Consider the following 23,848-nt stretch of genomic DNA (forward strand, 5'->3'; position numbering starts at 1 on the left):
AAAAGGTCTTTTAGTTGAAAATAAATTCTACATTGGCAACAGTGGTAGCTGAAATCCTATTAAACCCCAAGTTGTATAAAAGTATTGGCACAGATCTGCCACCTAGGAAGTGAGAAGGACAGTTCAGTCTTGGTGCATGTCCAGTGCTGGTCCCTTCTTTAGCCTGAAAGATTTCCAAGGCGGGTAAGCTCCTGTGACATGGACGCATTTCCATCGGAAAGGAGTCTAGTGTTCAACTAATTCCACACCGGTTGCAAAAGAGCAGTGATTTTCATGCACCAGAGATAGGCAAGTTCAAACCAGCAGTCTGCCTCCCTGCTTCACCAACAGTACTACAAACCATTCAACAACCTATTAAACACACAGACATTGCATAATTATTTCATTTTAATATTTTCTCACTCCTTCCAATAAATGAAAGGATACCAGCTCTCCAGCTAGCCAACATACTAGTCTGCTTTTCAGTCATAGGCATCTGCCCGCACACATTCCAACAGGACAGCAATACTTTATTTTTAATTACATTCATACCTTTGGCTAATGTGTGGCATAACTTCCTTACAACATCACAAGAGCTCTACTACAGAATAGAAAAATTTTCCACAGGAGGTATAACAGCTCTAGAGAAGCTGACCTTGAAGCCTGAAAGTGATCTCACTTTAGTTACCACTAAACCAGTTACATTTAGTTACTAGTTACATCTAATTTTAATTTCACATTTCAGAATTGATAGTTTTTAGCCAAGAGATTGTCTTACATGGTATTAATAAATTTCTATTTATTCATTATTAAAAATCTGTAATGATGAAACCTTATTGCACAAACAACTAAAGGTATTTTTCTAACTGATTACTAGTATCATAACTCTGTTTCTGCATATGTTTATTTGCATGGTTCCCTTATGGCTCTTTAAAGCTTTCGTAACTGCAGTGGTCACACACTGCTCTGTACTACTCCCTCTTATGTTCTTCATTTATTCTTGTGACAATTTCTAAGTGAAAGTACCAGTTTTCTCACACTTGTTACAAATCATAGTAAAGATGTTGTTTGATCAGTTAATCATTATTGATTTGATCCATAAAATTACCCAGTTCTCTTTCAGCTCCCTCTTACACTTAGGAAGTCCACAGAAATAGACAAAAAAAATAAGAATGCTGTTATGGGCAGCCACAAAATAAATTTAAATTTAAAGCGAAATATATGTGAAATATCATATTGAAACTGACTCTGGAAGTCACATTCAACATAGTACTGGTTTGTTAGTCCTGCATTTCATAAGAAGTTTGTGAAATCAATGCACTGATATACAAAACCCTATTTCACAAAAAAAATTTAAACAGAACATCTGGTAACAGAGCAGCAGTAAAGGAGAACAAGTACCTTCTTCAACATATACTTCATTTTACCACTGTGCTGTAACATCCCAGTTTAATCTCTTTTTGCCTGCTGATCAGCAAATCTTCCCAGACTGACTGTGAATACTTAGTGGTAACTATGGTGACTGAGTGAGAAGTGAACTGTGATCTGAGGTATAATAAATTTATTTCACAACTATCTGTGTTTATTTGTGAACATTATTATTTATCAACCACGGAAGTCAGGGAATAGCTTTGTAATGTTGAATACCCCTGTGTGCTATAACATTAGGCCACTCACTTCTGGTAATTTTGAATGGCAGGACAAGGAAGGTAACAGCCTCCAGATGAACTATGCTACAGTCAGGAACAGACACAGCAGTGGGGAAAAAGCAGTGCCTCAGTGCTCAAGCACATAAGGGAGCACATTGATGATAAAGTACTCCATCAGCAGTGAAATTAATGAAGCTTTGCTTTCCAGTGGTCAGTATCTTACCTCCACTACCTGTGCAGTACAGCTGTCCTGGCTCTCTTACAGACTATTTTTGCAAAGGCAAGAGACAGCACAGGTGTGTGTAGTACAGGTCCAAGGTATGTGTAGACTGTCATAACTAACCAAGCTGGTCAAAGGCATGAGTTTCACCTCCTTTTCTTGCAGGGCCCATGCCATACATTTTTATACAGATATTTTAGGAAGCCATTCATCTTTAAATTTCTACACACCTCTCAAATTTGGCTGAAATTGGCCAAAATATTCAAAAACTTCATAGTTTTGAGACTAATTTACAGTTTGAGACTAATTTACTGTGACTGCCTTGGGCTTTTTCTTGTAGGGTGGAGGGAGGAAATCATAAAACATGTAAGAAACACAGTACCATAGCTTCAGCAAAACTAAAGTAAAAGGGGGGAGTACATTTATATTTTCTTTCTTGTTCCATTGGTCTTACCTAAAAAGAGAGCATGTAGCAATAAAGGGAGGTGAAGAGCCCAATCTTCTCTCACACTGTGATCCACTACCATCTCAGTCATGAAGATAACAGCAATATTGCACCTGGAAGTTAAACCACAGCATCAGTTTCAAAGCCCTTGGAAATGGGAAAGCACAAAAAGGATGCTTATTTCTGAAGAAATAAACAGTCTATACATTTTAAGATTTGTGGCATTTCTTCTCAATACAATTAATGCTGAAGCACTTTACTTACAGTCAAGCAAACAAGTACCCATTACTGAAAAAAAACATAATATTGTCAATATAAATTATGTAAAATAGGAATTTCAGAATATGCATGGCCTAGTTAGAATAAAAGATCAAAGTACTGTGAATAACAGGCACAGAGGCCTGGGAAAAAGAAATTGTCCTTTTCTGTTTCAGTTGTTTAATGAGTCTTATTCTTATCAGTGATGTTCTACATTGTAAATAGGCTTTCTGGTAGAAATCTGCTAGAATTGTGAGCTTTCACTGCATGTTGATTTTTGCACTGGAAATTATCAGAAATTGACTATATGATTTTCACATGTTCTGAATGGTGGGACAGTTGGATTGGTGTTGGTCAGCTACTAAGAGGAAGCATCTCACAATCTGAAATGTCAGAATGAGAAACTGCTCACCTATGAAGGGGTCCCCGGGGTGTGATGGTTTCTGGGAGATAGTCCACGAGTGGTGCCCAACATCCTCCATTGTAAGGCATGGGCAGGGGATGTGGCTGTTTGGTTTCAACAATATTCAATAACCAGCTTGTGTATGGAGAAACAGGATCATCTGCATGGAAAGGCATTCCAAAAAGTGCATAAAACTCAAGTCTGATTACCTATTTTTGCAAAATATTACAAGAGATTTTATGCTAACATATGAGTTCAGCTGTTTGGAACAATGTGATAAAATGCCATGAGGTTTGCAAATTCCTGTGTTCAATAACAAGTGATGCATTTTTAATCCCTCTTTCATGCTGCTGGAAATTAAAGAGATTCCAGGCAGACAGCACTGAATGGTAGCAGTGGCAGCTGAATCCCTGCTGTCACTTAGTAGTTTTGGATTCAGATCACAAAGCACCAAGCAACAGACTTTCTCTTCAAAAATGAGGGAAAAGTTCAGCCAACAAAGCTGCTGTCAGAAGCCATCTGCTGCAAGGAGCAGAGTACCAGTGACACATTCTTGCAACTCCCCACCACTGCCCTGCTGAGTGACTCTACAAAGGCAGAAGTTTAATGTCCTGAATTAGCAAGGAGGCATAAGGAATGTAAAAAACATCTTCAGGGTAATTTTCTTTCAACAGGGATGAATTATATCTTGCATTTCTCAAAAATGTATTTAATTTTGCTTTAGTGTGACAGCTGCTGTTTGTTAATGAGTGTTAGAGTTTTGCCTCCCACCTGTTTATCTGCAATGATGTGGGTCAAGTAAGTTATTTCCACCACTTTCTGTCTTGTCTCAGCTGCACAGTTTCATTCATCTCTCCTGTATTTTGTTCCCTCTCATTCCTCTCAATTTTACTACTGTTCAGTTTTTATTTCTGAGGTCTGGCAGTCTGTGATACACTGGCATGAAAGTATCCTTTCTTGGTCTGTTTTTGATATACATTCAAATATTGCCCTTTATGAATTTTTAATGAGTGCTTTTTTTGTTCTGTTTCTTTCTTTTGTGTTTTTGTTTGTTTGTTTATTTTGTTTTGGTTTTGTTTTGTTATGCTTTTGTATTTTAGGTAAGCTTGAAAACTCAGCATTTTCCTTTTATTTTTTTTTAACAGCATGTATCTGATGCTTGTCAGCTTTCCCACGGGAAACAAAACTGTTTTGATGCCTACAAAAGTATCAGAGCTGGATTTTTCTAATGTACATCACTTCTTAGTTTTAGAATAAGATCTTCAGAGTTCCAGATCTTCAGGATACTTTCAGTGCAGTACCTGCTTCTCCAATTATTTCAAAAATAACAGCTTTATAACTTCCATTTTTAAGTGTTGGTCTTTTAAGGAACACTTTATAGCTTTATGATTTAGACCTCTACTTAGATTCTCTGGAGCATGATTGATCAGTTACAGATAAAGAAGAATAAAATAACTTAATAATGTAGCAAAGTATGGCATTTTCACATATTCTTAACCAGAATTAACCAGATAATGTCTGCCAAATGCTTTTCACAGAAAAAGCACTGCACAGGAACTACTTATTTCTACCATATTAAGTGTTTCACAGAAAACTGCTTCACGAAGTTCACACCAAGACCTAGATCCTCACTTCTGTTTTCACAGGTTTATGTGCAGACTGAGAAAAAAAAAAGGAAAGAAGCACCTTGAAGGCAAACATATAATCCGTGCCTGAACAAAAAGGTTTGTGTTCTGCAGAATGGTGTTCTGTATTTATATCCTCAGTAATACATGAATGTTAAAGTAGATTGGAGAGAGGGCAGAAGCCATACCACAAAATCCTTTGCAGCCTGGGCTGCCTGTCTGAGGGAGTAAGTTGGAAGTTGCATTATGTTTCTTGTAGAATGACAAGAGATATAAAAATTACTTTATTTTATTAGAATTCTATATAAATATCAGTAGCTAAGTAAAATACATCTTATTTTCCTTCTAGGTATTCACATACTTGCTAAAAGATCCCTGTGAGAAGCACACTTTGCATAAATATTCATGGTAGTACAAAACTTGCAGGTATAGGCAGGAAAAAACATTTGGGCACTGGCTGGAGGAGACATTCCAAAAGAGAAAAGAAAATGTCAGTATTTTTTAACTCGTTATCACTCCAAGCTCTTGTCAAAACCAGGTATTTGTGAAGGCTGTTCTGATAATATAAACACTATTCTGTCTTGAAAGATTGTTCATGCAGATCAGATTAGCACCAGTGCTTCAATTAACATCTGGTGAAGCATTTTAAGTAGCTGCAGAACTAGAAAGCCATAAAAAATTCAAGACAAGTTTACTAAACCCCACTGAGTTTTAGATGTTTCACACTTTCTTATGTATTTAAACACTGGAGTTTGTACATATACAATATTTTGTCAGTACTGTGCTTCATAATTATGAATAATAGTTGTTGGTGTACATTAAATTATCCTACTGTTTTGTATTTTACAGTCTTTGAATATTTTGCAGAAGAGTATCACCAGAAATTACTTGGAATAAAAATATAAAAAAATCTTTACTTTTCATGTCAAAATACAGTTCCAAAATGATGTCTGCAATGCCAAACCAAGACATGATGGCTAATATAGTACTTGACCTGCCTATAATAAGCCAGTGATCAAAGTCAATAACAAGGTCTTGCCTTTTTTACATTTGGCTAGGGCCCAGCCAAAATCTGTAAACTGAATTCACTCCAGAAATTAAGCCAAACCATCCAACTCTTCAGTTTTGCACTACTGTACAATAGTAAACTGGTTTTCTTTGGAATCTCTGCTAAGCATCAGTGTCCATTTATAGCCCATTTAGCAGAAATACATAAAGAACAAGAAGCATGCTCAGGAGCCCCATCTTCTCTCTAACACGTTTGCACAGTGCAGCCCAAAACTGGTTGCAGAGTGCACATAAAAGCTAATGAGGAGATAAGACTTCATATTTAGAAACTTGCCTATTTTCATGCTAATATGGCAGCACTTGATTTGGAGGGATATACTGCCAAATGGCACAACTCAAAGTACTTGCTCTAATGCTCTTACAAGTCTTTTGCCTTGCCATGTATGAAAGGCTCAATGTGTTACTTTCTGAAGGATTCTCTGCTGCTGCTTTCTGTGAAGTTCTCTGGCCTTCAGATGGGTTTGACTAAACCAAGATTAAACAAAGTAAATTAATTAAATGAGATATGAAGATAAAATAAGGACGCTCCCTGCACGATGATGCTTCATTACTGTTTATACAGAACATAAACAGAGAGGCTCTGCTGGTCATTAGAATGTTTTCCTCTCCAACCAAAACAGCAGAAATTTCATCAAATTGAATATAACTTACTTTTGTCATCATCGTAAGATCCTCCAGAGCTATTACTGTACCTTGATTCTAGACGGGTATGTGCTCTGATGACATTACTGAACCTTCAAATACAAGAAAAAAAAACTTCACTAATAACACAGACTGACATTAAACATCTGGGCTTTATGTTTATCCTAAAAAAAAAAAAAAAAGCATTTCCTTAAGCATCCACTTTTACACAGGAGTAGATAGCAAATGAATCTAATGCTGATTCTTTCCACAAAACATTTTTGCAGCCAGTTTCTGAGAAGTTCTAACAGTGTGCTCCTGTGTCACAAGCCTTTAAAATTAAGCAAAGGAAAACTCTCATGCTGCAAATGTTTGATTTTTTTGAAGGAAGAAATTGCTAAGGATGAACTGAGATATGAACTGATCATAGCTAGTATTTGTCACAGATCAGGTTCATGGATAAAATCCTGCCAAACTGATAAAGCACTCAAAGCACAGTGCTAATAATGTCAATGTTGTGGGTTCCATCCCCATATGGGCCATTCACTTCAGAGCTGGACTCCATGATCCTGTGGGTCACTTCCAGCTCAGAACACTGTGATTCTGTAGCTGACTGGAAAGTCCAAAGCCAAACTCATACAGGAAAAACTACAGCAGATCCCCCTTCAAGTGGAGAATCCAGCAAATGCCAGAGCAGACCTAATAGAGAAGTTTAGGGATAGGAGAGCCAGAGCAAACTGCTCACAGCTGTCCTCAAATCTGCCACTGATTCATGCTAAGTTGACTTTTCCTGGTGATCTCCTTTGACTTCCCCCACCTTGTGTTCCCAGGGTAATCAGGCCTGAAGTGGAATGAGAGGAGTCATACTGACAGCTCACACACTAGTGGTGATCTAAAAGCACCACCATTCCTGCAGGGCTAGGAAACTAATTACAAATAACCATGGATCAAACAAGACAAGACTGAAGATTTTCTAGACAAAATTCAATTCAATTTCTTATTAATGTTCACACACCTTAGTGCAAGTTATTTCACTACACATCAACATATTACATTGTTTCCAAAGCACGCATGTCCCATAAGCATGCAATAAATTCCCTGTGCAGTTGACAAAAATGCATTGTGAGCCATCCAATACATGGTATTATATCTATGACCCTCATTAATTCATATGTTGGGGCACGTGAAGTCAATATTAATGGACATTCTAAGATTGACACACTAGTTTTGAAGTGCAGATGCACTTACAGCTGGCTTCAGTAACATAATTGCCAGCAATGAGTTCAGGCAAATTATTTTCCATTTTCTTCTGAGGTATCTTTCAGCAGGATCCTGAATACCAGTATCAGAACTTCGTAATTTTCCTTTCATTTTTATCACAAAGTCTCTGGCAGATCTGAACTCTAAAAACTTTTTTGGAATCACATTTAAAACTTTTTTGGAATCACATTTAAAACTTATTTAAGACAAGAAATCCTGACTTGAACTACTGTAAGAGACATTTGCTCAACTTGGCTGTAAATCAACTAAATAAAAAATTATCTTAAAGCTATGCAGCCATAAACATTCATGCATTCATGTAAAGAATAATAAAAAAATCAGAGGAAAAATGGTTTTATTATCCTTTCAAGTACATTCCTAGTGCATATGTTGAAAAACAACACTTAAGAGTCAAATCTGTTTTACTATCAATTTGAAACTTAGCCATTGAGTGCCATTTTCTATTTACCTTTAAATTAGCATACACATCTAACTAACCTGACAAAATACTACTCTTATTTGTAACAGGGAGAGAGCAAGTAATTCAAAAGTTTTGAAGTACAGAAAGGTTTGCTCACATAATTATCTCTGCACCTCTAAGCCCTGAACCTTAGGAAAGGAGGGTTGGACTACTGAAGTGATACTAGTGGCTATCAGTGACTAAGGTAATATTAATACACTAACTGACAAATGCTATTATAAATTGTCCAAAGTTTTCTTGCAAAACTAAGAGTGTTTCTGTACAATCTGTATGTCTGTGCTCTAGGATCTGATGGCCCTTAGGCTTTGCACTTATTCATTTGTCATTTGTCAGTATGTACCATAAGTAGCAGAAGTCTAAACGGAATATATAATTTATAAGCAAGTTATTTTCCATAGCTGTCCTCTACAAAGCATTTCATCTAGACAAAGGAGCCGTCCTTGAAATCACTGATATAAATCTGCAAACTAAATTTACTCACTGTCCATGAAGTCAAATGGTGTAATCAAATCTGAGTTTTTGTAAAGATATTAGTAGTCATTTTTTGGTGCACATTCCTAATTTTTTCTTTCACCTTTGTGGATAATTCCTACAAAACCATGATGTCCTTAGCACAATTCATTGAATGTAGGTTTAACAGTACTTCCTTTACAATTAAACAAGAGTCAGGAAATAGAATAATGATAATAGCTTTTTTAAAAAAAAAAATTATACATACTGAGATAATGCCACTTAGGATCAATCTGAGCACCAGAGCTCCTCACAGTACAATGCAGAACTTTGTCCAACATCTCACCCTCAGCCTAGGAAAACACATACATTTTGGAGAGAAAAAATCCAAGCCACAAACCTTTCATCATTCTCTTTCACCACTCTGTTCTCCTCTGCATCAGGAAAACTATCTTGGCCAGCTACAACAGTATTACTGCTGGAGGTGGTTCCTGTAAATGAGATGTCAATAAGAACACCTGTTAGATGCAGCAGACTGAATCTGCAAAGCAATAAAAGCTCATAACTCACAGCCTTTTTTAGCAGCTACAGTCAAAGTGACCATCCTGCATCCTTGCACACGTAAATGAATGAACACTGCTACTTCTACAGACTAGGACCTGCTTCCATGGCTGGATGGTGTAAAGTTTACATGCTTTGAGAAGCAGATTAACAGAATGATGGTGGTCTACTCCTTAAACTAAGCTCATGCTCAAGAGACATAGTCTATTGTTTTTCAAGGATTTGGCAAAACATTTGCAAGGTTAAATGTGGGGTTGGTTCTTAAGTATATTTGACTACTGCAGCTTGGAAAATGGCATTAGGCCTTTCAAAACAGAACTGCCACACCCTTGAGGCTCTCAGTTTTCAGGAAACTCTGCTTGATGTAGCTGCTGTGTTCACTGCATCAATGACAACTTCTTGTTCTGAGTAAACAACCAATAGAGAGTGGAGTTTTCTGAAGAGTGGCAGAATTCTGAACAACATCAAATATTAGTAATATGCTATTAAAATAGTTAAGATAATTAAGCACACGTTAACAAAGCATATACATCATTAGGAATGAAAAAGAACTGTAATTTAGATATGCAACAAGGCCCTGAAACTTGTACTTTATGTACTGTTCTGAATGGATGCAAAAGTAAGAGATTGTTTTTTGCAAAGAGATTAAGATTCAAAAGAGCAGGAGAATATAAAGAAGACACATTCAGGTCATACCAGAAGCTGCAGCTGAGGCTTTGTTACTGGCAGCAAAACGGTAAAATGGAGGATTATCACAGTGTTGGACTATGGGGTTCACTGGGTCCGTTTGCTGCAGCTCAAACAGAAGCTCTTCCATTGTCTGAATGGTGTTATTGCGACACAGATATATTGCAACCTTCTTTATCTGTGGGAGAAAGTAACAGTTGTTAAGCTCTGACCAAAGTGAATTTCCAAAGGATTCCATGAATGTTACACTGCAGTACTGAAATTATCTAGAATGCAAGTGTTGTTCATGGAGAGACACCACACCACAACTGTATAAAGATACAGCCCATATGGAAATAAAACTTCTCACTTTGACATCAAGATCATTTCCCCAGCAGACTGACCCTATGATTTACTTGCTTCCACGTTTTTGCTTAACATTCACAACGAATTGTTGATGTATATAACTATGTAACATGCACATCTACAAACTGTAGCTGTGGTCACAAAGAGTAAGATGGGCTTTGAGTTGCTACTCATATCTGTAAGCAAAGTAATAGCCAATGGAAGAAAGACAGAGCAATTATGTACACAGACTTCATGTATCCTGATTTGAAAAAATCTGAGAGTATAATTTATAAAAACTCTTGAAATTTCTATAAATCTTTTAACAAGATCTCAAATTTGCACTGCAGCAATGAGGACTGTTGAGATACTGAGACCAAATTCGGCTGTATTCTTGAGCAAAAAAAACCCTGATCACTACTAAAAGCAGAGACTCTCTCCAGCACAAAACCACTTGATTCATAAACTGCTGGAGCTGGGAGACCATATGGGGAATATCTCTCTGTGCTTACCTGCTTGTTTCTAAACTGTGCTTAAACAGGTGCTTAAAGGGGAGCAAATATATTAGACTGAACAGCCTGTCTGCCTCACCAAGTAATGCTGTTCTTAGACTCTTAAATACTTCCATTAAAATAACTTCCTTACTGCTTCTCTTTTCCTTTCTTTTTTTTCCTTAGAGAAAACGCACATATGCAGTCTCTTTTACTCTACTGTGCTAAAAATTTTCCAGGGACTTTCCAGAGACAAATCCATCTTCCTGAGGCTTATTTCTGGTTGGGCTCACAGTGCCACTTTCAGCTTCTCTCACCGCTGAAGGGGTCACATTCCCAACACTGAGTCTCTGCTGAAGAGGTTTCTGAACTGCAAATACTAAGAAATCTTTCAGTACATATGTGAAAGAATGGACAGCTCAGCAATTTGTAGTGGGGCACTTGGAAAAAATGCTTAAAGGAAACATAAGAGACAAAGCAATTAATTTAGATGATAAAAAAAAGTATTTTAAAATGTGAGTCAGGCATGCTTTTGGCTTGGACCCACAGAGGAGAACAGATGGCCAAAGACACAAAGCAGCTGGTGACTGCCTCAGGGCACAAGGGGCTCCTAAAGGAGATAGGTAAACTGGCAATCTTGCAGCTCTGTGCTCTTTTAAGCCCAGGTGACCTGGAACACTGCTGATAAACTGTCCAAATGATCTTTATTTGCAAACGTGCATCTGTTATCTACATGATAATGGAAGACACATGTTTATGGTATCAGGAGTCTTGTGTAGTTAACAGTTAGGTAGGATTTCTTATCTGTCAACTCCAGGGCATTAGCAAAACACTGAGCAGATGCATGTGATAAGACCAGTGTATTTTCCTACTCCAGACAAAGCTATCAGCAAAGGAGTGACTCATAAACACAGTCAGGCTTCCTACAGAAGTTAAAACTTTTTCAGATTTTGCAAAATCTAAGAATCAGACTTTTGACTCACATGACAAAACACAGACTAACTGGGTGGTAGAAAACATGGGAACCTTGTCAGCTGCTGCTGTCACCAGTCATGAGAAGCCTGGGTGGGAGACCAGAAAAGTCCCACAGGCAAAACAGGAGATACTGAGCAGATGAAGCTGGAGATGTCAGAACAGATTGCTCTCCTGAAGTAAGAGGACTCTACTGTCCTGGAGGAGGACAGGACAGTGAAAGCTGAGGCATTGAGGCAGAAAAGAATTTGAAGAAAGAAGTGCACTGGGCAGAGGGGGTTTGAGGAAAGGCTGCTCAGAGCTGTGGCATGTCAAGAGTTATGGAAAAAGGAGGTGTTGAAAGCTTTGGCTTGGCAAGTGTCTGGATGGGGGATAAGGTATGTGAGGGACTCCTGGGCAACAGGTGACAGGGTTATCAGGCTTTTCCAGGCAGGCTACATAAGGAGTCAGCAGAGGACTACTCCTTCCTCTCAGAAAACTGCCCCTGTTCCTTTTGTGAGCTGTCAGAAATGAGGGTAACAGCCCTCATTTTCTGTTTTCTCTCTTAATAGGTGATTTCCACTTGTTCTCTGCCAACACAGATGGAGATCACCTTAACCCCAAGTCTGTCATAGATTGTAGGATGAGGCAAGCTGGGAAGAAGCTGGGAAGTCTCTTATCTAAACTCCTGCTCAAAGCATGGTCAACACTGAATGGAAAGCCTCTGCAACAATTGAAGGAAAGATCTTATTTCAGATCAACCCCTTTGTTTTCCTCTCATATGAACCTTGAGCTTTTTCTTACACCAATTCCACTTCCCAATTTTTCTACTTTTGTCTAGCTAGGCATACATACACATTGATTTGAGAATATAGAAGAGTAAATCCTACGAATGAGAGGAAACAAATGGGATGCCTATGATACAACAATATTTTGAGGATTTGTACAGGCTTCTTTATTTTCTTTATTCTAATATGCATAGCAGCCATTATAAAAAATTTGGGCAAACTATTATTTCAGTAATTGTAATAGAAGTGTGTTTATGAGTCATTTTAGATAAATTTCAGATTTATTTCAGGGAAATAAATGTAAAGAGGCTAACTAATAAAAACCATATTGTAATTGGTCTGGAAAATTCACTAAATTTAGATTCTGTTTAACTCAGCAACTGAGCAAAAAGGAACATGGGAATGGAAGTTGCCTGTTTTTCTCAGACAGTCCTGATTTTATTTTAACTTGAATAATAACAATATACAGCACAGTTTGAGTTGCACATTGCAGCAACTGTTAGATAATTTATGACAGTCATGCAGAGGCAGAAGCTGATATGGTAATGAGCTTATAAAGGGTAACTATCTTCTGTCTCTTGAGATGTCCCACAGAAAGCTCTAGCCTGCTAAAGAAAAGGATGTAGCAGTTTCTGGCAATTTATAGCCAGTCTCTGTTACTATCCTCATTCACAGACATGCAAGGTTTCTCTTTGCTTGAGAGAAACCCACCTCTCACTTGCAATGGGGTATGCTCTGCTGCTGCAGGTTGAGATTTAAACTACTCAATTTCTTTTTTTTAAATTTCAGTTTCCTGGCACTTTTATTCCTGCCATTTTATTTTGTTTAGTGTGTTGGGGACTATGTTGGTATATCTTGTTTTTGATATAGAAATTAATTTTCTGCAGGTAATAGCTGTTTTCTTCACTACAACCTGTGTAATCAGCAGTAAATAAAATAAAGTGCAAAGACTTACATAGGGTAAAAGGATGGTATCACTGCTAACACCACACAAACTAATGAGGAACTGCAGTGTTATCCTAAGGTTGTTGCTCCATTTTTCATTGTTGGCCAAAGCATTCCAGACATTTTCCATCTCTGGTCCAGGAATTTCATCTCCATACTGCAATGAATCATAGGCATACATTCTTTGAAATATGCAGACTTCCAAACTAAAGCATGTTCTTTTAGAACATTTTCTCACACAAAAAATTCCCAGTGAAATGCTGTAGAAAGTTACAAAACAGTATTTTAAATAGCTACCTGACAGATTTCAGAGCATTAACTCAATTTAAAACTACTTAGGTTCTGATCCACAGAAGGACTTAAATCATAAGAGAACATAAAAGTCTTGAGGACTGTAAATTCAAAAAGAAATCCTAAAATTAAGCAGGTTTTGTTTGATTGGTACAGACTGTTCCAGTGTAAAATTTCTGGTACTAGAGGGAAGAAACAAAACTTTTACAGGTTAGTTTCTTTGTTTGATTTGTTTTTTTACCTTAGCTGTCATATACATGAGATTATTAAGAACCAGGGAGGTGGCCTCAGGTGAGCCCCAGCCATTGCCTTTTAGTCCACTTGTGACTGCTATTTCCCCATCCTTGTCCTTCAGTTCATCTTCTGGAGTGGTAGGGCTTGAGCCAGGGAGGAGCAGTCTGTTGTCTACCAGTTCAATATTATGAAGCCATGGTAGCAGATAGGTAAGCATGATCTGTCTTCCATTTGGATGTGTTGTTGGAAATCGCTGGCTTACCTCTAAAACAGTAAGATTTGAAAAGGACAACATATTCATTTATGATGGAAACCCTAAATACACTGTTTAAATCACATTTCTGACATATGTTAGACTACCTGATAGTTTTTACTTTGCACACCACAAGCATAAAAAACATGCTCTTGAATTTCCTGAAGAGAAACATAGAATTAGTTCAGTAATAGCAAGCAATTGGTCATATCTTCTGTCTAAAACAACTAAGTCAGTCAGAGTCAGGGCTAAGAAACAGAAAGTCACCCCTTGTTACTGTGCTGTGTTAACATTAAGTAAGGTGCATGTCAATAAAGAGGAAAAAGGATAATTCAATTACTGGTGGTTACTCTAGAATTCCAAGAGCTTCTGGAGAATATACAAAAGTGTTCTGCAGATTACAAATGCCTCACTAGCCTCCAAGTTTCTAAGATATAGTTTAAATAACAATGCACTTATTATATCGAGTTTACAAAAGAAATCTTCCATAGATTGGGATCCTACTTCCTGTGGGAATGTCTATAAAATTCATAGCTGGCTGTCAGTTCAGGAATGCTTGTATATAGCATTTTATATAGTTTACAAAAAAAAAAAAGAACTGGCACTGTAAGGCAAAGGGATTTGGAAAATCTGGGATAAGTAACACAGCTTCCTGCCAAAGTGAACCACATTATTTCTCTGTACCAGAATTCTTCTGTAAAATCAGTAGAGCAAACATTTCCTTTTTTCACTCACTCCTTGGTTTTTAAAAATCATGAAGACACACACTGTTCCCTCCTCCTTATGATTCTAGATGTACAGGAAGGCTGTCTCACTTGGACTGTAATATCCAGTATATCTGAGATTTTTTAAAATGACAGTCATTGCACAAACGTCAGTAGGTGATACCAGAGATAATGAACAGCATTTGCTTAATGACAAATGAGACATCAGAATTTCCCTACACCAGTTATTTATAACTCATGGTATCTTGGGCACTGAGAAATGTAATGGTGATGTATTGCTCCTTTACCCTCCCTCTAGCCCCTACAGACTGAGTAAAAACAACAGAAAGGGATTTAAAGAGCCAGTAAAAATTTCCATGATTACAGACATTTGCATTCTATTATTTAAAGACTAGAGCAACACATAAGATTGATTAAACCAGATAAATATGTCTCAAAACATCATTGCTCCCAGGAATGGCTTCACAGTGGGTATATTCTGAATTGTGCTCCTGCAGGTCTCATTCTTTAACATTTTTCTCAGTAATCCTGAAAATATATATTTCTGATAAAATTTTAAAAATGCTGAGATATGCAGATGTGGCAAATAACAAAAGGTAGAGATCACTCAGAGTAGTTTGAATCATTGGTAGAACTGGACACAGGCAATCAGTCTGCCCAAAGTAAAAGTCATGTTTATGTAGAATGAAGAAATACATCCTCACAAGTATGATCTTTGTAAATCCATGGGTAAGAAAAATCACATGAGAACCCATCATAGTAGAGTTTGCCAATGTCATTTTACCTCATTCAGGGCACTTGTAATTTCAAAGTTAGCCCAAGATCACATAAGTGGCACAGAGTCCCCAAAGAGGGTTTCTGTACATTGTGTGAGTACCTCTAGGAAATATATACTGGATTCCTAAATCTGATTTGATCTGAACCAGAACAAAACCAGGTCAAGCTAAATTTATGAACAGAACTGTGGTTCAAAATGGTAGCAGTCTAGCATTTGTAAAAAAATGTAAAGGAGATAATAAGTCAAATAAATACAGGTACCTGAAAAAAGTGGAAGGGTAAGTTCAGGATACATCCTTGCTAGCTCATATGAGAGAAGGGCGAGTGAGACGCTGTAAAGAGGGGGCAATGGACCATGTGTCCCATACAAGATACTGCCTGGTCTTTGCTCAGCTACCTTTTTTGAATAAACAAAAAGCTTTGATTCAAGTATCTATAGAAGACAAAAGAAAAGAAAAAAAAGGAATGAGACAAAAAAATTTGATTAAATCAGGAAATATCAGCCTTTGAAGTTTAGCTATCAGAGAATGCTCTGTATGTTTCAGAGTATATGCTCCAAATATGAAAGACATGATAGCATTCATTTCTATATAAATATTTGGGCTTCTATAGCCAAGACAAAACCGATTGTTTATTTTCGAAAAAAAATAATGTGCAAATAACAGTACTTTATAAGAAGATCACCAAAAAAGTCTCCAAGGACAGAAGGAAAAAATAAGTAACTGATACATGCCTGCATAAGTTGCATGGAGATTTCATAAATCTCTCTGTTGGTGTCAGATGCCTTGAACAGCACCAAATTTAAAAGTGTCACAATATCAAAAGGATAGTTCCTAGAAGAATAAAAAGAACATTTTTGTGAATTCTGGTGAGGAATGCAGATTATATTTACTCTGATTTACTCTGTAATATGGCCTAAGGAGTATGTCATCTTTCTTTCTTCTCTTCTACCATCAGAATATGGGAAAGGGAGCTCTTATGAATAAACACTGCTTGATCAAAGGATCATCTGGTGAATGGGAAGAAATAAAGGATTATTTATAATTACCTTGGACTAATGCTTAGGAATGCACTGAGTTACCCACAATGAGAAATGGAATACCTGTGTCTATGACAGTCAATTCATTTTAATTTATAGCATAAACTGTTTACAGGACAGGCTGACACCCATGAAAGAAAATGGGCAGCATGAACATTTCCAGGGATAAAGAATTTTTTAAGACCAGATGCAATTAAAATAGTCCCTTTGGATAAAAGACACTATCTCTGACATGAACATTCTGAGGTATTAGACAATTCTATGAAAATTGTTTTCCAAGAGTAAACATTAAGAACCACTTCAAAAAACCTGCTATCTATAAAGTTAATATCAATTATAAGGTCAAACATATCAAAGTGTTAACTTAATGAGAATATTGTTAGAGGAGTAAATCTCCCATCACAGTATTTGGATTTGCACTAAATAGGTTTCTGTTTTCTCATGATGATTTGTAAATGCACTGATTGAATTGTGAACCGTTGATTTATCACCCTAGATGTCAGCTACAGTGCTCCTGGATGGCTGCAGGATGCCTATTTGGACTTTTTAATACGGCACACCATGTGTGGCATGGGACGTTCTCAGTAATTCCATATACTAGGTTCAAGCCAAGCTCTGTAACTGGCTTTTTGCCCTTCCACTGCTTAAAAAATAAATGCAAAAAAGAAAATAAATGAAGTGGCTTCTCTGTAGAAAGCTGGATGGACATGATCAATTGCTGCTCATTTTACAGGTAATTTAAGCAGTGTTCGCCTGATACATTTTTACAGATTATATAGGAAAAACTATTAACAGCTTTCAAATATTAATAAAAATTCCCAGCTTGCTAGAAAGAGGACTTTCCATTCAAAATAAATCACAAAGATCATACTCTAATTTTTTACTGAAAGAAAGGAAAAGAATAATTTTTAGATCACGTTAGCACAGGTAACACAATTTGAGGAAAAAAGACTGGCTGAAACTGCTATGTTTCTGTGTTCATTAAAATAAAACCCTGTTAACATAACTGAATTTGCAAACACCAAATTCCATTCATATTTTAAAAAATATCCATGCAGTCTCTCATCTAGTTGCTCCTGCGAGAACAAAACAGTGTTGCAGGAAAAAGATGATATTCACGACTTATTTTGCTTTTCCAAATCCAAATTATTTCTCTATTGAGTATTTCTCTATGCTGATCAGACATCTTGCCAAATTATTTTTGTGACAAGTAAATTTTCACATTTATTTTAATAAGACATAAATTACTGCATTATTTAATTTCTCTATAAACTTTTTATTTGAAAATAAAAAAGGGATAGAGCTTTATGAAGGTCTGACACAAAGCAATATTTGTATTAATGTCTTCATGAAGCTTGTGCTTTCCCAGCATTAGCAGTAATGATGATACCAGTTGACAGGAAAGGAACTAAACAAATCAACTGAAAGTCAGTTTAGAAAAAGAACATGACTTTCAAGATAATGTCAAAATAATGACTTTCAAGCTATCGATATTTAAAACATTCTTCCTTTTAAAAATTAAATTAAAAACCAACCCAAATATTTTGAAACCAGATTTATGACCTACATTCAAATAAAACTGTTGTGGCTTTGTTTGTATCTTTCTGAGCAAAACAGCATCAAAATTCTCCAGATTTCAAATATAACTATAGTAAGAAAATCTTCTACCTAGCACATAATTTGTTTTCAGAATCATGAAAATCAAGCTATACAGTCCCAAAAACTCTTTGAGAAGAGTGAGTGTGACATACAGCTCCTAACAATGCAGTGAGCTGAGCCTTCAGCTTTCTTACATTTGAAAGTGTAGATTAATAAATTAATTAATACCTGCTTCCACACACAGTTGCAATGGCTTTGAAACACCCAGAGGCAAGCTGGTATGATCCTGTGTAACATCGATCTATAGCCCAATTGAAGAGATTGATTTGATCAGGATTCAGTTCTAGCAACAGGACCACAACTTCACAGCCAAGCTGGTGAACCTGAGCAAACATCAAAATGTGATTGATGGGGTCAGATATGTTCATTCTTTAAAATTCTCAGAGTGACATAGGTAAAACAGGGAGAAAATGGAAAATTAAAATATGTAATAAGAAATCAGAACATTTGTAATATATTTATTTTAGGGATAGCAGAGTTGGAATGTGACTCAGGTTTCAATGCTTATCACTTGAAAAAATGGTTTGCACAGACTACATAAATGAAATAGATTTTCCAAAACTGGGCACAATAACAAAAAAAGCAGATTTTTCGGAATATCTAGGATAATTGATAGGTGTTCTTGGGCAACTTCCTTTTATATTATTTAACTGACTTGTTAACTATTTCCTACTTCATGTGAATTTCACAGAACGACAAACTTCCATGTTTATCCTTCTTTTGACCAACACAGAAGCAAGGCAGATGAAGAAAAATACCTTTTACAAGACTGAAAACTTGTATTTTTAATCCAACTATATCAAGCAACCTAACACCTCTTCCTACAGACCATTAATCCCTTAATCCTGCTACCACCACTGCTACAAATGCAACTAAGACTTGGACTTCATGTTCTTTTGGTACAGGATAGTGCTGGTAACCAATGCCTATTAATATTCTGTCACCAATTGTAGGTGACTGCTTGTAGAGACTGCATATCACTTGCACTTATCTTCATAGCTCTGTTCCTACCAATATTCCAAAATCCCATGTAATTTTTGAAGTATCTTCTCTGCAGCTATTCATTCTTTCTTTAAATTGTTCAACTTTTTTTTTCCCTAATCAATTACCATTCCCACAGCCTCTATCCTCTAGCTGCTTCATATGCATTGATTTATGTTCTGCTACTTACCTTTCCTTAGCAGAGTTACGTGTGCTGGTATGAGAGTTTTAGGGAGAACAGCAGGACAAGGTGCAAGATACCAAAAGGGAAAGATTGTTGTCTCTCTGTTTCCACTTGATACAAATCACCAGTCTACTCCTCCTCATTCAAAAAGGCAGTTCAATCAGCTACAAACACAGAACTATGCCTATCTAGGTACAAAGTTGAAGCCCATCTTCACAGAAATGGAAAATGGCAAGAATAATCCATTACATGTTCTTTAAGAAGAAAGAAAACACTTTATAAACTCTTTACTCCCTCAGCACAGTGGGAAACTGCCCATTAGTGTGCCATTTCGGTCAGTACTTACACGTAAGTCTTGACAAGCCAGAATGTTATCCAGCCATTTGTAAAGATATCCATCGGGGGAGAGACCAACGTTATCAAACACAGGTCCACAGCAGAGCACAGCCGACATGGCCTGGAAACACATGGCACTTCAGTCACCCAAAAAGTAACACAATCAACCTTTCAGAATGATTTGAGTCCAGGCTAACAGGACTGCCACTTGCTTTCTGTTTGGAGGGAACTATGGGGGAAATGGTAACAGCTGACTGACTGGTAGAATTCAGTAATTATTTTGCTACAGATTTTACTGGATTCCAGATCATGTTCAAAGCATTCTGGGGGGAGTACTATCTTCAAGATATATTTTGTCATTTTACCCAGTATTTATAAATCAAGCTACAAAAACAATTAAAATATACTCAGATGTTTCAATTGTATGTTACTGCAAAAATTAAAACTCTCTTACATCAAGTGGTGCAGCTTATGTAAGTACATAAGCTATTACTTTCCCAGCTTACTCATGCAGGGGAGTTGCAACTAGTTTTGCCACAGAAATACATTATTATTGTGCATGTCTCCAGGCAAGCGTGGGAGGCATTCCAGAGTTGTACATTGGTACAGATTCAGCACCCTGAGGTACCTAATTTCAGTGCCTAAGAGCTCCTTGCTGAATCTGGTAAATTAACAGCTAAGTAAAATTTCAAAATGCACTCTGGTTTTTAAAATAATTAGCCTTGGAAAGTATCAACAAATAAAAAAAATAATTTCAATGCTATATTCTATGATACCACTGTACAAATACGTATGAGCATACAAGTTTGCATCAAGTATGCCAATTCAAATTTCTTTGAAGTTAAAGGAAACAGATCCCACAACAAATTGAATTTTTACTGAAAAATTGCTGTTACTGGCTTGTATAATGAAACTTTAGTACCTTTAATGCACAATACTGGTATCTTGTAATCTGGTGATTTCTGTCACTGTAACGGTCCAGTGGTGTGAACATAATACTGAAAGGTCCTGCCCACTGACTGAATAAGATGAACAGGTGATGCCTCAAGCTCTGCTGAGGGAAGAGAAATCTCCTGTGGTGAACTAAGTGAACAGAAGTAGAAATAGTTGTGATTTGTTAATATTAAACATTCATGTGGCACAATGCTTACATGATTTTCAAATTTCTACAAAAAGAGAGGGGTTTCTGTATGTTCAACATAGACTTACTCCAAAGTATCTAAGATCCTTTAAAAAAATCTAACCAAGTGAGTAAGGTGCATCTTACTTCTAAGAGCCTTCAGTTTTGGATTAATGTGGAGTTATACAAACATGTACACCTGACTATAGAAAAGCATTTAAGAATCTAATTATAAAATCAGGGTTTTTCACTGCCTCCCACATTCCTTACATGGCAAATATTTATTTGGTTTTTCCAATTCTTTAAATTTGAACCTAAACAATACATGTGTCTTGCTCTAATACAGTAATAGGTAAGGGCAATAAATAAAAGAAACTTGGTGGCACTTTTTTATGACAAATATGTGGCATATGTTCTGAACAGCTGAGTTACCTGAGCAAATAAAAAAAAAAGCCTCAGACCTCATCTTCCAGTAATTACATTCAGGCCTTTAAAGCAGAGATTTTTTTTTTTTTGTTTTTTTTGCTAATGTAATTGTGTTATATCTCTGAAGTGATATTTCCATATATAAAAAGCATGAAATCAACTGGATAAATCTTTGTGATACAATTTGACTCAGGTAACATGGGATACTGTCTCAAGACCTTGGGCAAATTTTTCACTGCACATTTAATATTGCACATTGTCTGAGTTTATGGAGAATCTGGCATCAAGTCAGATGGGACAAAATAAGAGGAAGAAATCTTGAGTCCCTGGAGGTCACAATTTCTTTGATAGGCTTTTAAGAGGCAATTCTTCGACATGACTATTACAAGCTTCATCAAGTTTTATTGATATTTTTATTTCAATCTTAATAGACTTCAGAATACTTTATTTTTCTATATTCCACTTTACATTCACTAAATGAAAATTCAAAAGCAGTGAAAAAAGCACAGACAAAAAAAAGAAACAAAAAACTACTTTTCCAATATTTATATTAAATGCATAATTTAGCTCCATACCTGGAACACACTGAATCAAGTTGGCAATCATTGCACTGAAATGTGCTCTCATATCCTTAAGGATTTCAACTTCTTTATCATTTTCAGCCTCCAAAAGCATGCGAGTCAGATCAACATACTCTAAGAACAAGGCTCCAAGGGCTAGTGTATCTCTTTCTAAGGCTCCATTTGTACTAGCATAAAGGAAAGGTGCACATGAATACAGAATAACAGAGTAGTTATGCTACAGTTTTCTGCAAAAAATGCATATAAATCTCTCCATATCTTATAGATCACAAAATTCTTCAAAGAACATACTGACATAGTGTAGCAAACACTGAGAATTGTTTCATATAAAAAATCAGTATTTATGATGAGTGATAGTCCTACCTGTCACTTATAACACCAGCATCAGCAAGGAGTTCAAAAATTCGCAGTAGTTGCAGTCTTAGTAGATCTCGTCGTTCTCGACGTTTCTTGTTCTTGGAATTTAAAATAACAACCATGATTATATGCATAGGTGTACACATTAAAAACTAGTAGCTTCAGAAATGTCAGTATTGTAGTGAGATTTAAGAATTCCAGTTCAAAACTTTTCTTCATGAAGGAACTTGAGTACTTTTGGATATTGCACTGTAACATTGTGCTTATACATAAACAAAGAACTGAATATGATCAATTTTTTGTCTTTGTAAGTATCCTTGAAAAAAAAAATATTAACAACTGCCTTAGTACTTATTGAAAATGTGGAAATTAAATAATGAAATACTGGATAAAAATAACTAATATTCAAGGCACCTGTACCAAAACCCCATGCTATCTTCAGGTAACAAGGATATTAATGTCAGTTTAATGTCATCTAGTTTGGGAGCTGGAAGCACTTACAGTGCAGAACATATATCCAGACCTAAGGAAGGTATCTTAGTGATTAGCCATTTCTGAATTTGGCAATGTTGCAGCACACCATCATTCACATTCAAGTGAGCTCCTAGCAGACACCGCTCCACTCCAATACTGGGTGTGTTGGCTGCAGGGGTTTTGCCCACAGTAATGCATCCCTCCCACAGAGCAGGACTGCAAGGTGGTTAACTGGCTCATTGTATCTCTCTGTCTTCTAGAAAGCTGTCCTTTCTGTCTTCTATCTTTCCTGGAAAGATGTGAATGCAACAAGGCCTATTCTTTGCTGAAAGGCAAAATTGACTTCTGCATTCTGTAACAACCCTAAGCAAGAAAAACATGAGAAGATTAAAAAAACTGTGTTGTACTCAAGCAAACAAGAAAAGCTCAGAGAAAATGCAGATTTTGCTCTTCAATTTATCTTTATCTCTTCCAGGACTCTGGCTCCGTCCATGGCCAGCAGTAGATGTGTGGGAGAAAAAAATGATGCTGTGTCTGGCATTCTGACCCAGAATTGCCAGAATTGCAGCATCCCAGCCAAAGGTTTTATTCAAATAATTATGCCATTTGATTTGTTCTATTCAGAGTCCTGTTTTTCTCTTGCTACACCTTTAAGGCTCCAGGAAGCACATGTAGAGAAAAAAGCAGTTTTATTGTAATGCAGTATTTACCAGAAACAGCTGCCTCCTGCAGCAGTGTCAGAGGTGATCTGGCAAGATCTGTGCCAGCACCCACAGGGCGGATCTTGTGTAATGTCCATTCTGGTTTATCCCTGCAGCTCTTGGCCATGCTGGGACTTCTCTTCCTAGTCATAGCATATGTTCAAGGACATTGGTCCTGGTGTGTCGGATACCTGCCTGCTGACATGGAGGCCTGCCATGTTCTCTACAGCCACACAGCCCATGCAGTCACTCCTGGGCTTCCAGGTGGCACTGCTTTGCAGGAAGGTGTCCCATTTTTTCATATCAGGAAAAATACAGGAATTAACATTGCCGTCTCTTGTTCTCATATTCATCTACTGACAATTCCATGTGCTAAATTTGCTCTTGCTGCATGCAGTAAACTTCTGAATTCTTCCAGTTCCTTTCCTGAGGGTACACTGGATATGTATGTCTCCAGAAAAGGTTTTTCAAGTCTAAATTGTCTTAAATGGCACACAGATAAAA

At 36.8% G+C, this 23,848-nt stretch overlaps 1 protein-coding gene across 16 annotated transcripts in view; it reads right to left on the reverse strand.

The window, feature by feature from the left end:
* Window positions 1–23,848, reverse strand: part of FRY (FRY microtubule binding protein) — a 221,956-nt gene that overhangs the window by 49,910 nt on the left and 148,198 nt on the right. For all 16 annotated transcript variants that reach the window (XM_085579499.1, XM_085579492.1, XM_085579463.1 and 13 more), the window contains 14 exons: window positions 22,176–22,267; window positions 21,807–21,979; window positions 20,608–20,768; window positions 19,696–19,806; window positions 18,353–18,507; window positions 16,220–16,319; window positions 15,748–15,919; window positions 13,739–13,995; window positions 13,217–13,363; window positions 9,717–9,885; window positions 8,860–8,950; window positions 6,299–6,381; window positions 2,964–3,114; window positions 2,303–2,406 (listed from right to left, as the gene is read on the reverse strand). In XM_085579499.1, the coding sequence (XP_085435625.1) occupies window positions 2,303–2,406; window positions 2,964–3,114; window positions 6,299–6,381; window positions 8,860–8,950; window positions 9,717–9,885; window positions 13,217–13,363; window positions 13,739–13,995; window positions 15,748–15,919; window positions 16,220–16,319; window positions 18,353–18,507; window positions 19,696–19,806; window positions 20,608–20,768; window positions 21,807–21,979; window positions 22,176–22,267 (1,966 nt within the window). The remainder of the gene's footprint in view (window positions 1–2,302; window positions 2,407–2,963; window positions 3,115–6,298; window positions 6,382–8,859; window positions 8,951–9,716; window positions 9,886–13,216; window positions 13,364–13,738; window positions 13,996–15,747; window positions 15,920–16,219; window positions 16,320–18,352; window positions 18,508–19,695; window positions 19,807–20,607; window positions 20,769–21,806; window positions 21,980–22,175; window positions 22,268–23,848) is intronic.

The sequence above is a fragment of the Lonchura striata genome, chromosome 1 (genome assembly GCF_050655825.1).
Source record: "Lonchura striata isolate lonStrDom1 chromosome 1, ASM5065582v1, whole genome shotgun sequence".
NCBI lineage: Eukaryota > Metazoa > Chordata > Aves > Passeriformes > Estrildidae > Lonchura > Lonchura striata.